The sequence below is a fragment of the Cricetulus griseus genome, chromosome 4, assembly GCF_003668045.3.
Source record: "Cricetulus griseus strain 17A/GY chromosome 4, alternate assembly CriGri-PICRH-1.0, whole genome shotgun sequence".
Classification (NCBI taxonomy): domain Eukaryota; kingdom Metazoa; phylum Chordata; class Mammalia; order Rodentia; family Cricetidae; genus Cricetulus; species Cricetulus griseus.
The window spans coordinates 166,474,487-166,487,703 of NC_048597.1; the positions used below are offsets into that span (position 1 = coordinate 166,474,487).

The window sequence follows — 13,217 nt, forward strand, 5'->3', positions numbered from 1 at the left end:
TCTCACCCTGGAAGGTGGTCCTAAGAAGTCCTTAGTGCTTGAAGGACAAGGTGGCTCTCAGGAAGGGATTGCTTCTGCTTCAGAGGGCATCCTCCTGATCCAGGATGGGGAGTGGGAGGGGGCCTGTTCTGATGGGATTTGCTCTTCCTGGGACCCAAAGTGACTGTTGATTTAGGACAATTATTTATCATCACACCTTCCATCAAAATAAAGGGGATACAAGATGAAGGCAGTAATGTCACTTTTCCTTTATCTGCCTCTTGGGTTCAAGCTAGGAGACAACGCTTTTTAGCTGAAGCTACTTGTAAGTGACTGTTTCAGAAATGGCTAAAAGTCTGTAGCTTATACCTTCATTTTGTATCTGTCTCCTTTAGTCATTGTAAGGTAAGGCCCTAGATGCCCAAATAAACCAGGCTGAGCCACCCATAAATTGGCAAATATGCAGACATGTAATGGTAAAAACCATGTGGCCACATCGAGAAGAACAAATAAAGAGGCCCAATGCCTCCTTATCTTAGTTTCTTTTCCTGCTGCTCTGATAAAGTACCCTGACAAAAGCAAAGGACTTATTTCAGAGGACAAAGGGCTTATTTCAGCTTGTTGTTCGAGAGTATACACTAATTATGGTCGTATTGCATTCACAGTTGGGAAGCAGAAAGCAGTGAATGTTTATGCTCAGCTCACTTCCTCCCTTTTATATAGCACATGATCCCTTTCCCAGTGAATGGTGCCACCCACAGTGAGTGGGTATTCCCATCTCACTGAACCAAATCAAGTCATCCCTACAGGCATGCCTTTACAGATGTGCCCAGAGGCTAGGTAATACCAGATCCTATTAAAGTGGCAGTTAACACTAACCATCACATCTCTCTGGTCTGTCTTTGGTCCCAACATAAAGTTTAGGGTTTTTTTTTTTGTTGTTTTTTGCTTTGTTTTGTTTTGTTTGTGTTTTTTGGTTTTTCAAGACTGGGTATCTCTGTGTAGCTTTGGAGCCTGTCCTGGAACTCGCTTTGTAGACCAGTCTGGCCTCGAACTCACAGAGATCCACCTGCCTCTGCCTCCCAAGTGCCGGGATTTAAGGTGTGCACCACCACTGCCTGGCAAGGTTAGGTTTTTAAATAGAGGATGAGAAGTATGCATAAACAAGCATTCTTGGTCAAGTTATGGTCTCAGCCATCAGCAACTCATCCCTGTCGGTTTCAGTCTCTCCTGAAAGGTGGCCTGACAAGAAAGAACTGTAAACTCTCTTTCCAACAGACAAGTCCTCTTCTGACTAGTATCAGACTTTTGCCTTTTCATTCATTCAGCATAGGGCTTCTGGGGAAATGTCCATTGTTTCAAAAGTCTGATAGTCAAAGGGAGTTACAGGAGTCTCTTCTGTGCCTTTATTCCTGCCCAGATATTACTGTCAGTTTTTACACTGTCCTGTTCGAGACTTCCAAAAAAGAACTTAAATGTCATGAGGACATTAATCTATGCTGGTGAGGCTCCAACCTGGAATAGTGATCTTTGTGAGATTCAACCTGCTTTCTCTCAAGTGGAAAGCAATGTCTTGGGAAGCCAAGCAGAACTGGAACTTCAACTACCAGAGCACACACAGCTTGACCAAGCTTGCTTAATTAGGTGTAGCTCTACCCCTGCCACAATTACTCTGCTACCTAAGGCCATATCAGTGCCCTAAACATGGAGGAGCCAGGGCCACTGAATCTCTTTATCTTTCCTGCCTAGTGTGGCCACAATGATTAATTAGATCTCCTTTATCTGCTTTCACCAGTACTGATGTGTCAACATAAAAACTCAGACGTCATCTCAAAAGAATTCTCAGCCAAGTATGATAGCATGACTATGGCCCAAGAACATGCCCGTGTTCATCCCTAAGCGGGCATTAACCCCGGGGTCTCTTGACTATACTGTCTCTGCTATACCCCAGCTAATCAAAGAAGATATTAGTTTAAGTTTCCTGGGATTTCTGTGCCACAAAGTGGGTGGCAAAAACAACAGAAGTTCACATAGTTCTGGAGGCTAGTAGCCTAGACGGAGATTGGCAGGGCTGGTTCTCTGTGAAGGCTGCAGGAAGGATTTAGTCAGGCCTGCCCTTGCTTGTAGGTTGCTCACCTCGTCTCATGATCATTTCTCACGCTGGACCATCTGTTTCTTCACAGGGCTAAGTCCCCTCTATGTCTACATGATTGCTTTCTCCTCCCCTCCTGCTCCTTCTCTTCTCTTCCTCTTGTTTAATTTTGAGATGTGGTCTTGATACCAGGCCAGTCAGGTTTTGAACTCAAAATTCTCCTGCTCCTGCCTCCACTTTTGAGTGCAGATATTACAGGTGACATGGATCATTTCATTTCGTTACGATCAATCCTGTTTCAGTAGGTTATCAACCAATCAAACCTGCAACAACCTGAGGGGTTAGGAGGGATTGGGGGTGGGGCAATTAAATCCTTAAGAGTGGGGTTTGCTGTCATTGTTTTGACAGAGTTTCATGAATCCCAGGTCTCTGGCAGCAGATGATCCTGAATTTTTAAAAAAATATTTATATTATTTGTGTTTATGCATGCACATGTTTGTGTACTTGTGTACAGGGGCATATGCCTTAGTCCTAGGACTACAGGTGTGTGACACCATGCTTGTTTCATGTGGTGCTGGGGACTGAGCAAACTCTTCCAACAGAGCCACATCCCTAGCTCCTTGTTTACATAATAGTATTTTTGCATCTTAAGTTTTTATTCTTTTTACTACTAGCAGGTCTGTGTTTTGTTTTGCGTTGTTTCTCTTAGAAAGAGGAGTAAAAGTCATAGGAGCCTGGCAATAAAAATCTCTTCTATTTTTTTGTTGTGCTCTTTTGCTTTTGTCTTGTATCTTAGAACACTTCCAAGGGAGGTGTTCTTCACTGAAACCCTGCATCAACATTCTTTACCACCTGCTCTCAGCAAAGATTTCAGTGACTTTCCACCCCCCCCCCCCCCGCTTTTTTTAAAAAAAGAAAAGTTCTTGCTCTTTAGCTCAGGCTAGACTGGAACTCAGGGCCTTCTTCTTTCCTCAGCCTCCCAACCATAATCCTAGAAACCTCCATTTCTAAAAAGCTTAAAGATTTCATTTTGTATTTTTCCTGTTTTCTAAAATAATAATAATAATAATAATTAGTTATCTATTATTAGTGAAGAGAAAAAAACTGAATTTGCATTCCTTCTGCTAGATGGGCAGAACACACAGTTACCTGTTTTGATTACACAATCGTTCTCTTTGATTTCACACAACAAGGGCTGGCAACCGGTCGCTCTTATCTTACCCATGGTCAGATTTAGCAGTGGCTTCAAAAGCGATCCACAGAATGGCAGGTACTTGTGTTTATCCTGCTTTTTATTTCCTTAATGTACACTACTTATTTTGGAAACATCGACAATCAAACAGGCTTAGTCAATGAAACGAAACTATACATTGACTGATCATGACAGATCTCAGGGCTTAGCCACTACGGTCGTACTAGATTTCCAAAGGCTGGGAGAGCTTCCAGCCTCGCCCCTACTGAACCTTAGACCTCCTCTTACTTCTAGAAAGAGTGCAGCATCACAGCATTGTTGCCATTGCATTCCTGCTCCAAATGCTTCCTCTCTCAGGGGAGTCCAACACAAAGGCTTTGGGCCACATGTGGCCAACGATGGCTAGGAATGTGACCCAACACAAAACTGTAAAGGCATTATGAGTAATGGCTGCTGGGGGAGGGAGTGGCTATTTGTCTTCAGGGTTGTAGCCATGGGTATGTTGTCCATGACCCTGTACATAAGCCCACCCTCGTGTGCATGCAAACAACTCTAATTAACCTCGCTGGATCATGGAAGGGAGGTTGGAAGTCAGAGGGAGACACATGTTGGGAACTATTTCAGAGGAAGCTTGGGGCATAAGCGAGAGATACATTACACACAGGGATAAAATTGTTAAAAAATAAATTTAAAAACAAAATACGTCATTTTAATCTGTATGTTAATGCGTATGACTTTAACGTCTTGCAGCACACCTTTATGTGAGTGTTCTACACTTTTCACCCATGCTCCTTGGGTAGGCGTTGAAACTGCTTCAAACTTTTTTTATAAGCAGTAATCTAGTGCTTTTCCTACAAACATCTTCATATACACATAGAGTCACCAGTGCCATTGCTGAGACACACTTAGTAGATGTCATTCCAGTGGCCTAAGTGGTGGTGCCAGTTTACATTGCCATTAAAAAAATTAAAGCCGGGCGTTGGTGGCATACGCCTTTAATCCCAGGACTCGGGAAGCAGAGGCAGGCGGATCTCTGTGAGTTCCAGGCCAGCCTGGTCTCCAGAGCCAGTGCCAGGATAGGCTCCAAAGCTACACAGAGAAACCCTGTCTCGAAAAACCAAAAAAATAAAAATAAAAAATAAAAATTGTAAATAAGTTCAGCTTGATTTTTTTTGTTAACTTGATTGCATAAGCTTTCATGAACTTTGTAATGACGATGCTGTGACACAATGTCAAAAGGTTGGACTCACCTAATAAACCTCATCATGAAGAAACAGTTGGGCAAGCTCCAATTAATGAACATTTTGCAAAAGAACTGGCTAGTGTGCTTTGAAAAACACCAATAGCACCAAGGAAAATAAACAGCATCTTTTAAGTTACAGACTAGACAGGATTAGATTTTGAGTGAAAAAAAAATTTTATAGAAAAACAGTATTAGGTAGGCATGGTGGCACAAGTCTGTAATCCCATTATGTGGGAGGTTGAGGCAGGAAGACTGTCATGAGTTTGCAGCTAGCTTGGGCTATGTGGTAATACCAGATCAGCCAGTGCTACACAGCAAGACTGTATCTCAAAACAAATAAACAAAATAAAATTAGACAATTGGTAAAAATTTGAGTATTGGTTGTAAACTATGCTAATTTTTGATTGTAGAATATTAATAATGATTGATTATTCAAATACATAAAGTGTAAATATTCATGGTACTATATCAATGCTAAATTTCTTGAATTTAATTGTTGTAGTGTGATTGTATAAGAAAGAGACTGTATAAGAAAGAGACTGGACCTGGAGAGATGGCTCAGCAGTTAAGAGCACTTTCTACTCTTGTAGAAGACCTCAGTTCAATCCCCAGGACCATAACAAACATTTTTTTTTAAAAGCCCAAACTAAATAATAAAAACCATGGAATTTGAGAGATGAGTTGGCAATTAAGAACACTTGCTACTCACGACTGTCTACCTAGGTGATCCGACACCAAGTTCTAGCCTCCTTGGGCACCTGCACACACGACATGCATACACTTTGTAACATAAGATGTAGAACATAGATACACACATAACTAAATCATAAGACAAAAAAGGAAAAGAATGGGCTAGCGAGATGGCTTAGCCGTTAAGAGTACTGACTACTCTTCCAGAGGATCCAGGTTCAGTTCCCAGCACCCACATGGCAGCGCACACCTGTCTGTAGCTCCAGTTCCAGGGAATCCAATACCCCGACACAGGCAAAACACTGATGTACATAAAAAATAAAAATATATCATTTTAGAAAGAGAAAAAGAAAAACCTGGTTGAGTCTTAAAGAACGAGTAAAGGGTTAGCCCGACAGTGCACAGAAGTGTTCCAAGAAAAAAGGAAACTGAGATATTCTGGAGTTACTAGGCAATTCAGCCTTAAGTTCAGCAGGTCAGGGTATAAACCATAGGTGTGAGACACCAAATCATGAGCATCTAAGTTAAACATGAGCTCTTGCTTCCATCTGAATGGATTTCAAACCTCAAGCCAGTGTCTTGGTATTTGAGTTCGGTTACCAGACCCTCTGAGTGTATTTCAGTGTCATGAAAATGGTTAGAGTAGCCATGCCTCAGAGACTCTTTGAGAAGATTGTGACAGTTGTCTAGACCAAGGTGGTAACAAGGGAAGTAATCAGAAAGCAAATAGATCAAGTGGACGTCTATCAATCATTAGTGGAAGAGGAGGGAGTCAAGGACAACGTACTGGTGTGTGCTTGGGCAGTGCCATTCACTGGTTCAGGCAGCAAGAAAGGAATCACAGGAGGGTGGTGGTGGTGATTGTTTTGGAGAGGCTTTGCACATGAGGTGCTTGTGGTAATCAATATTAGGACATTCTCCTCTAGGCTTAGGGGGTGGGTTTGAGTTACAGGTAGGCTAGGAAGCATCAACATACGAATGCAAAACTGAGGCCAATGGAGAGGTGAAGTGAGCCGGAGAAAGTGAGATCTGGTGCAAAACACACGAGACAGGGTTGATGCCAGTACATTTGATGGCTGGGCAGAGAGAGGCCCTGGCAGACGACTGGATGAAGCAGGAAGTACAGGATAGTGTGGAGTTACGGAAGCCGATGGAGTATCTCAACAAAGGAAAAGCTGGGCTAAAGCAAGGTGTGAAATCTTTGGAAGTGAAAACCAGTCTGGGGAGGAATGGGAGTGGGGGCCATGTAAAGACCTTCCCTGGCTGGGGCAGGGAGGGACTTAAGACACCATCATGATTCACGGCTACTGGGAAGAGAACGGCTGCAGCTATCGGCGAGTAAGGAAATTTTAATTCATTCACTTAGTTGATTGCTGATGTGTCGCATCAGCCAGGGCATCGTCTCAGGAGAATCCGCAGTGAGCGCCCCATACATCACGGCTGAACGCAAGGCTTTACCACGGGGTGGGGCAGAACTGGTTCTCCTTCCGCGAGTTCCAGTCTTGACTCTTCCCTCCAAAAGACACCCTGAAGACATCGCGGGACCTCGAAACCTCACTGGACACTTCTGGCCACCACGCCAAGTAACGGACCCCACCACGCCCCGTTTCCCAAACCACTAACTCCCAAGGCTCCGCCCCCTCCCCCGCCGCCCACTCCCGCTCGGAAGAACTGCGGAGACGACGCAGGGACACGCCCACTCGCTGGCTCCGCCCTCCTCTTTCTTTGTTTCCTCGGGCCCGAACATCTCGCGAGAGCTGGCCGGCAAATCGCGCGAGCGGAGACCCTGGGCCTGCTCGGCGGCTCTCGCGGGGTTTGCGCGAGACGGCTTCCTTCCTCCTTCCCCTGCCCGTCTGCCTGCCTGCCTTCCTCCCTGTCCTCCCGGCCTGGCCTCCCCCTCCTTCCCCGCCGGCCCCCTCCCCGCAGGGATAATATGGTCTCCGGCGATGGACTCCCCAAGCGCAGGTCAGTTCCTGGCCGCCGCCGTAACGCTGGCGGCTGGAGGCGTGCGCTGCCGTCCTCTCCGGCGCTGGCTTTTTTTCTTAGGGTCACCCGGGGGCTCCCGTGGCCTCGGGGCTCGGTCGCTCCCCCTTCGGGGCCGAGGCCGCGACAGCGAGGCCTCCCCGCCCGCGTCCCGCTCGTCATCGGGGCGGTGATTCCGCCACTGCCGGGGCCGCTGCTTGGTGTCGGCAGCCTCCGGGCCCCCGGGAGTAAGTCCTGGGGCAGGGACGAGCCCACGTCTCCCTCCCTCCCCCCCGTCCGCCCCCCGTGTGAGCGTTGAGGCGGGCGGGGAGACCCGGGTCCCCTCGTTTGGGTTCCACGCAGCTGGTGGTTCATCGCACCCAGCAGCCTGGACTCCCTCCCTCTTTCTTTGCTTCTGGAAGTGGAGTGAGGGGCTGTCGAGGCTGAACGTTAGTCAACCGGTTCCCACATTATTTATTATTATTTATTGCAGCGCCGAGTCTCCTCCCCCGTCCACCTCCTTCCACAAAAGAAAAACACTGTCCGTTCCGAGTGGACTGTGCTTATCTTTTTCTTTTTTGGAAGAGGATATATTAGCAGTGTTTAGGGGTCCCGCCCATCCACGTAATGAGTCTGCACAATGAATCTTTTCAACCCCAAGGTTGCCTCACCCTTCCCCACCACACAGAGTGGGGGCATACTCAGTGCATAACCATAAGGGCATATCTCTTAGGAGAATGTGATGTACCAATTTATCTAGGTATTCTGATGGTCGCTTTAAAGAAAAAAATCTTTAAGTGTTCTAACTATTGTTGGATTGTTAATTGTCTTTTGATTGTTTTGAAAACCTAACATAATGGTTTTCTCAAAGCATTCCCTCTGTACTTGAGCAATTTTCAGGGATTGTCCTCTGAATGGTTGTACACCATTTAAACTATCCTTATTGTCTCCTGAACATTCAACGTATTTTTAAGATTGAAAAGCCACTAAGTGGACTCGATGGCTCATGTCTGTAATGTCAGCACTCAGGAGATAGAGAAAAGATGATTGCCTCTAGCTGGAGGCACTTGTGGATTGCCCAGTGAACTTAAGTTCAGTCTGGCCTACAGTGGCATACTGTGTCTCAACGGACAAAATAGTAAATTATCTTACCAGTTTTCTGCTTGACAAGAGTCACGATTTAGAATTGTACTATCCCAGTATGGTGGAGACACTAACCTGTGTCTGTAATGTGGAATGGTCAGCCCTCTGTCACTGCAGCCGTAGTTAAAGCCACTTGGTAATGCAAATATAACATTTTCATCACTGTCTTCTGAGCGAATTTTTGGGTGTTTTCTTTTTGGATAAGATACCTGGTAACCATTTAATGAAGAGTTTGCTTTTTTTTTTCCTCTCCCAGGATACACCTTTGAGTACCTTATTGAAACATTAAGTGGCAATCCACATAAGAAGTTCTTCAATGTACCTAAACTTGGAGGCACCAAGTATGGTAATGTTGCTTTATATTTTCTTGGGCTTTAGTTTCTAGTAATTATAATGTACTGGTCAGTCAGAGCTGAAGACATTTTATATTTATTTCCACGGTGTGGTAACAGGTACACCTACCCATATTTCTTACTTAAAACCTTACCTTGGGACTTGTGGTTGAGGAAAATGGAAATCCATACCTTAGTTTCCCTTTTAAAATTTTTAGTTAATTCAATTGTCCCCCCCCCCCCCAAGAAACTAATCTATCTCATTTTTGCTTGTGAGCCTAGCCTTTAATGGCTGAGCTATCCCTCCAACCTGCTAATCTGTCTTTAAAGAAAACATTAACAATATTCTACAGTGACTTAAAGCCTGTGTTAACTTTTTCAAGTGCCTCAGGTTATTCTTTATTTCTTTGTTTTTGTGTTTTGCTCCCTTCTTCCCCCCAGACAGGATTTCTCTGTAGAACTGGGCTGTCCTGGAACTCGCTTTGTAAATCAGGCTGGTCTTTGTAAATCAGGCTGGCCTTGAACTCAGATCCACCTGCCTCTGCTTCCCAAGCGCTGAGCTCAAAGGCATGTGCCACCACTGCTCAGAGCCTCTTATTATTCTTTACACTCTCTTTAAATAGGACCATCAATTGAGTCCCCTGGTTTGAATTGTTCTTCACTAGCAAGCATGGTTCTCTGACACTTGGGTAAACATTTGCACATTCCTAGTCAGGATCAAACCTTTCATTTAGTTCTCAGAAGAATGAATTGGTTGAACTTTTAGCTACTGGATGGATGGAGTCTTGACTTTGATTTTTAGTTGTGTTTTGTTTTGAGTCAGGGTCTCATACATGGTCCAGATTGGCCTTGAACTGTCTGTCATTCCTGTCTTGGCCTCCCAAGTGCTGGAATTGAAGGAATGCCCCACCAAGCCCAGCTTTTGACTTAGTTGAAAGTTGAGTAACTTTGCAACCAGACCAAACACCTGTTAGGAAGAATAGTTGCTGGTGAATTTTTTTGTTAAAGCTCTATGGGGGAAAAAATGACCAACCTCACACAGTTTTCAGAGATTTTCTTTAATCCTGTTTTATTCCTCCTTTATAAGTAATGTAGATTTTATGAATTTAAATATTCTATATTTTTATGTACAGTATGTGTGGGTGCTTTGCAAGACAATGTAGGTTTTTTTTTTTAACATTTTAGAAGATTTCCCATCTTAGAAGTAAATTGCTCTTCAAAAATAACTAGCCCCAGAATGACAGTAGTAGCCTTTATACCTTCTGTTGCAGTAATTCATGTACTTCATGTCTTTCATTTATTTTATCTCTTAACTTACACTTTTGCATTGGTCTTAGAAAATTGTTTACCATGGGGCAGTGGCTCAGTGGGTAAAGTGCTTGCCACATAGACCTGAGGACTTGAGTTCAGATCTCCAGAACCCACGTACAAAGCTCAGCATAGTCCTGTGTATCTGTAATTCCAGCTTTGGGAAGGCAAACAGGTAGGGCCTTGGGGCTCATTTGCCCAGCCAGTCTAGCCAAAATGCAAGCACTCTAGGTGAGAGACCTGTCTCTCTGAAAGTAAGGTGGAAAGCAATAGTGAACCTAACATTGATCTCTGTAGTACACATATGCACAGGTAGGCATATATCACACATATAGGCAGGCATATATCACACACGAATAGGTTTTCTTTATAAACTTTTTTTCCCAAAATACCACATTTTGTCTGTCTAGTTACTTTTCTGTTGCTGTGATAAGACACCATGACCAAGGCAACTTTGAGAAAAAAAAGTTTATGTGGGACCTACAGTTTCAGAGGTTTAGTCTTCATAACCATCACGACAGGGAGTATGGTAGCAGGCAGCCAGGCAAGCACAGTGTTGGTCCAGCAGCTGAGAAGCTCACTTTTTTTTTTTTTAAAAGTAAAAGCAGTCAAGTTTAATTAGTTAGAACCAAGTTTGGGTGGGGCTTAGGATCAGCATCACTTCTAGGATCCAAGTATTGAACATGTGGGAGAAGTACACCAGATGTTCCCTGTACACATCCCATTGTGCCGTCAAGCCACTGAGCGCAGAGTCCACCACCCAACACCAGGTCAACTACTAGCCAGCATTGGTAGCTCAGAGATCCACGGGGCATGGAGTCCCCATCCATACCTTCTCCACAGACACCTCCAGATCAGAGTCAACTGAGAAGCATTCTGCACTGGGAGCCCAGGAGAGGGGTTCAAAGGGATGAGAGGTCTCTAGAAGGACCATCTGTGAGGTTAGCATCAGCGGCACAAAGGAGGCAAGAAAGCCACAGCTATGCCCAGGAAAGGAGAAGGCTTAGGACACAGGCAGGCCAGGCTCACAGAAGCAGATCATCTGAAGTTCAGGGCTGGAGAAGCTCACATCTTGAGACACAACCACAACTCAGAAAGAGCACTGGGACTGGTTCTGGTCTCTTGAAACCTGGAAGCCTGCCCCCAGTGACATACCACCTCCAACAAAGTCACAGCTCCTAATTCTTCCCAAACAGTTCCACTGACTGGGCACCAAGTATTAAAGTATGGGAGTCTGTGGGGGCCATTCTCATTTAAGCCATCATACCAGCCTCAAAGGACTTGGTTTTGATATGTTTTGTTTTTGAGATAGAATCTTATGTAGCCCAGTGTATTCTGGAACTCACTACGTAGCCCAGACTATCCTCAAAATTCTGATTTTCCTGCCTCCAGCTCCCAAGTACTGAGATTATAGGTATGTGTCACCACATCTGGTTTAGGCAGTGCTAGAGGTCAAGCCTAGGGCCTCTTGCAGGCCAAGTAAGCACTTTACCAAACAAATTGCATCTTCATCCATATAAAAATTTTTAACCCAATTTGAACAATTTATAAAATATTATACATAGGGATAGGTTTTTGTACTTAAGAATAAATAATCTCTTATGGGTAATTTTTGGAAATGTGCTCACTTGAAGATGCCCTATAAACACAGAATTTGTAGGGAATCAAAAGCAATTGTAATGAAAGGGGATGATTAATATAAAAGTTAATTTATCTGATGGGAGATAAGCTGTTATGGGCATCTGTATGTATCGTATTCTCAGAATTACAAGGGTTATGTTATAACCATAATAAATAAAATACTTTCAAAAACAGTTTAAGATTTCTTGATAAAGAAAAAAAGATAGAACTGGTTGAGAGTGAATGACGAGTAAGCCAGCCTATACCATCTGCTTCACTAGCCTATGCCCTTTCTTAGTCCATAGACAGGATGTAACAAAAATTTATTTATTTTTAGTGTTATTTTTTTAAAATTATTTTTAAATTTATTTATTTTGGAGACAGGGTCTGTCCTACAACTCACTGTGTAGACCATGGAGCCTGCTTTTTATCTTTTGCTTCTCAAGTTTTTTATTCGAGGTATGAAAGCAGACGCTCCTGAGACATTGACTACATTTTGATCTGACACAGTTTCCCTCTTGGAAAACTGCTTGTTTAAAGTTCTGTGGTGCCTTTTTGGTACTTTTTAGTATACTGACTAAAAAGTTAAAGAGCTTGGTTACTGTCTTCCCTGAATTAAGATTATACATATTCCCAAGGCAGAGAAGAGTCTGTTGCTTGTAGCAGAGTGTGTTCTGAAGCAGTTGAATTGCCATTGAACAAAGGGCAGGTGGAGGGCAGTCAGCCTTGGAGTAAAGCGGGCAGCCTTAGAGAAGCACCAAGTAAGTAGTTAGGAATGGGGAGGCCGTGAAGAGACTGGCCAGGGTGGAGTTTACATTTGTAGCTTGTATGATGCCTCAGACCCTTTATTTCAGGTCATACCATTATTTTTTCTTTTTTCCTTCCTGACTACTTACTTTCTTAAATATAGTAAATAGAAATACAGCCAGCACCATGTTCATACCCTACCTTGTAGCCTGGTATGGTGGCACTTGTCTGTCATTCAGTGTCAACAGATCATGGGTTCAAGGCCAACATGAACCACATAGATTCTGTATCCAAACACCAAAGGCTGAGGGTGTAGCTCAGTGATATAGCATGCACAAAACCCTGGATTGGATCTCCAGCACTAGAAAAAACAAAACAGAAAACAACTCCTACATTACAATCTCTGAAAGAAAATTTGTAATATTTTAGGAGAATTTTTGTGATTTATAAGAATTGCAAACAAGATAAGGCCTTCACAGATAAAATAGAAAGTCACATTTTATGTACATATAAAATACATGGATATTCTTAGAATGAAACTACAGTGTGTATTGGTTTGTGACCTTTTCTTCACCTAATATATTATACACATTTTCCCATGTCATTCAAGTACAAGTATTCCTGCTATCTGGATCTGCTTGGTTTCTGAGTTAGGGAGCAGGAGTCCCAGTAGAAAGGGCTATCTGTACTTTGCTACATCTTTTAATGGCTACACAATAAAATTGTTACTAGCTTCTTTCTGTATGATTGCTTTGTCCCCTCTTCTCTTGCAGATGGAACTCAGGTCCTTAATACATATAAGGCAAATGTAATACCACTGGTCTACATCCCTGGCTTCTAATACACGCACGCACGCACGCACGCACGCACGCTTATTGAGTACTCACATAGTCCTGGTGAATGATAGCC

The 13,217-nt window shown here is 43.6% G+C and overlaps 1 protein-coding gene across 2 annotated transcripts in view; it reads left to right on the forward strand.

The window, feature by feature from the left end:
* Window positions 1-6,995: 6,995 nt before the first annotated feature.
* Ireb2 (iron responsive element binding protein 2) overlaps window positions 6,996-13,217 on the forward strand; it is a 48,256-nt gene continuing 42,034 nt past the window's right edge. The window contains exons 1-2 of one of the 2 annotated variants that reach the window (XM_035443710.1): window positions 6,996-7,161; window positions 8,558-8,647. In XM_035443710.1, the coding sequence (XP_035299601.1) occupies window positions 7,143-7,161; window positions 8,558-8,647 (109 nt within the window). In that variant the 5' untranslated portion in view covers window positions 6,996-7,142. The remainder of the gene's footprint in view (window positions 7,162-8,557; window positions 8,648-13,217) is intronic. The other variant, XM_027415053.2, reaches the window with a different exon arrangement.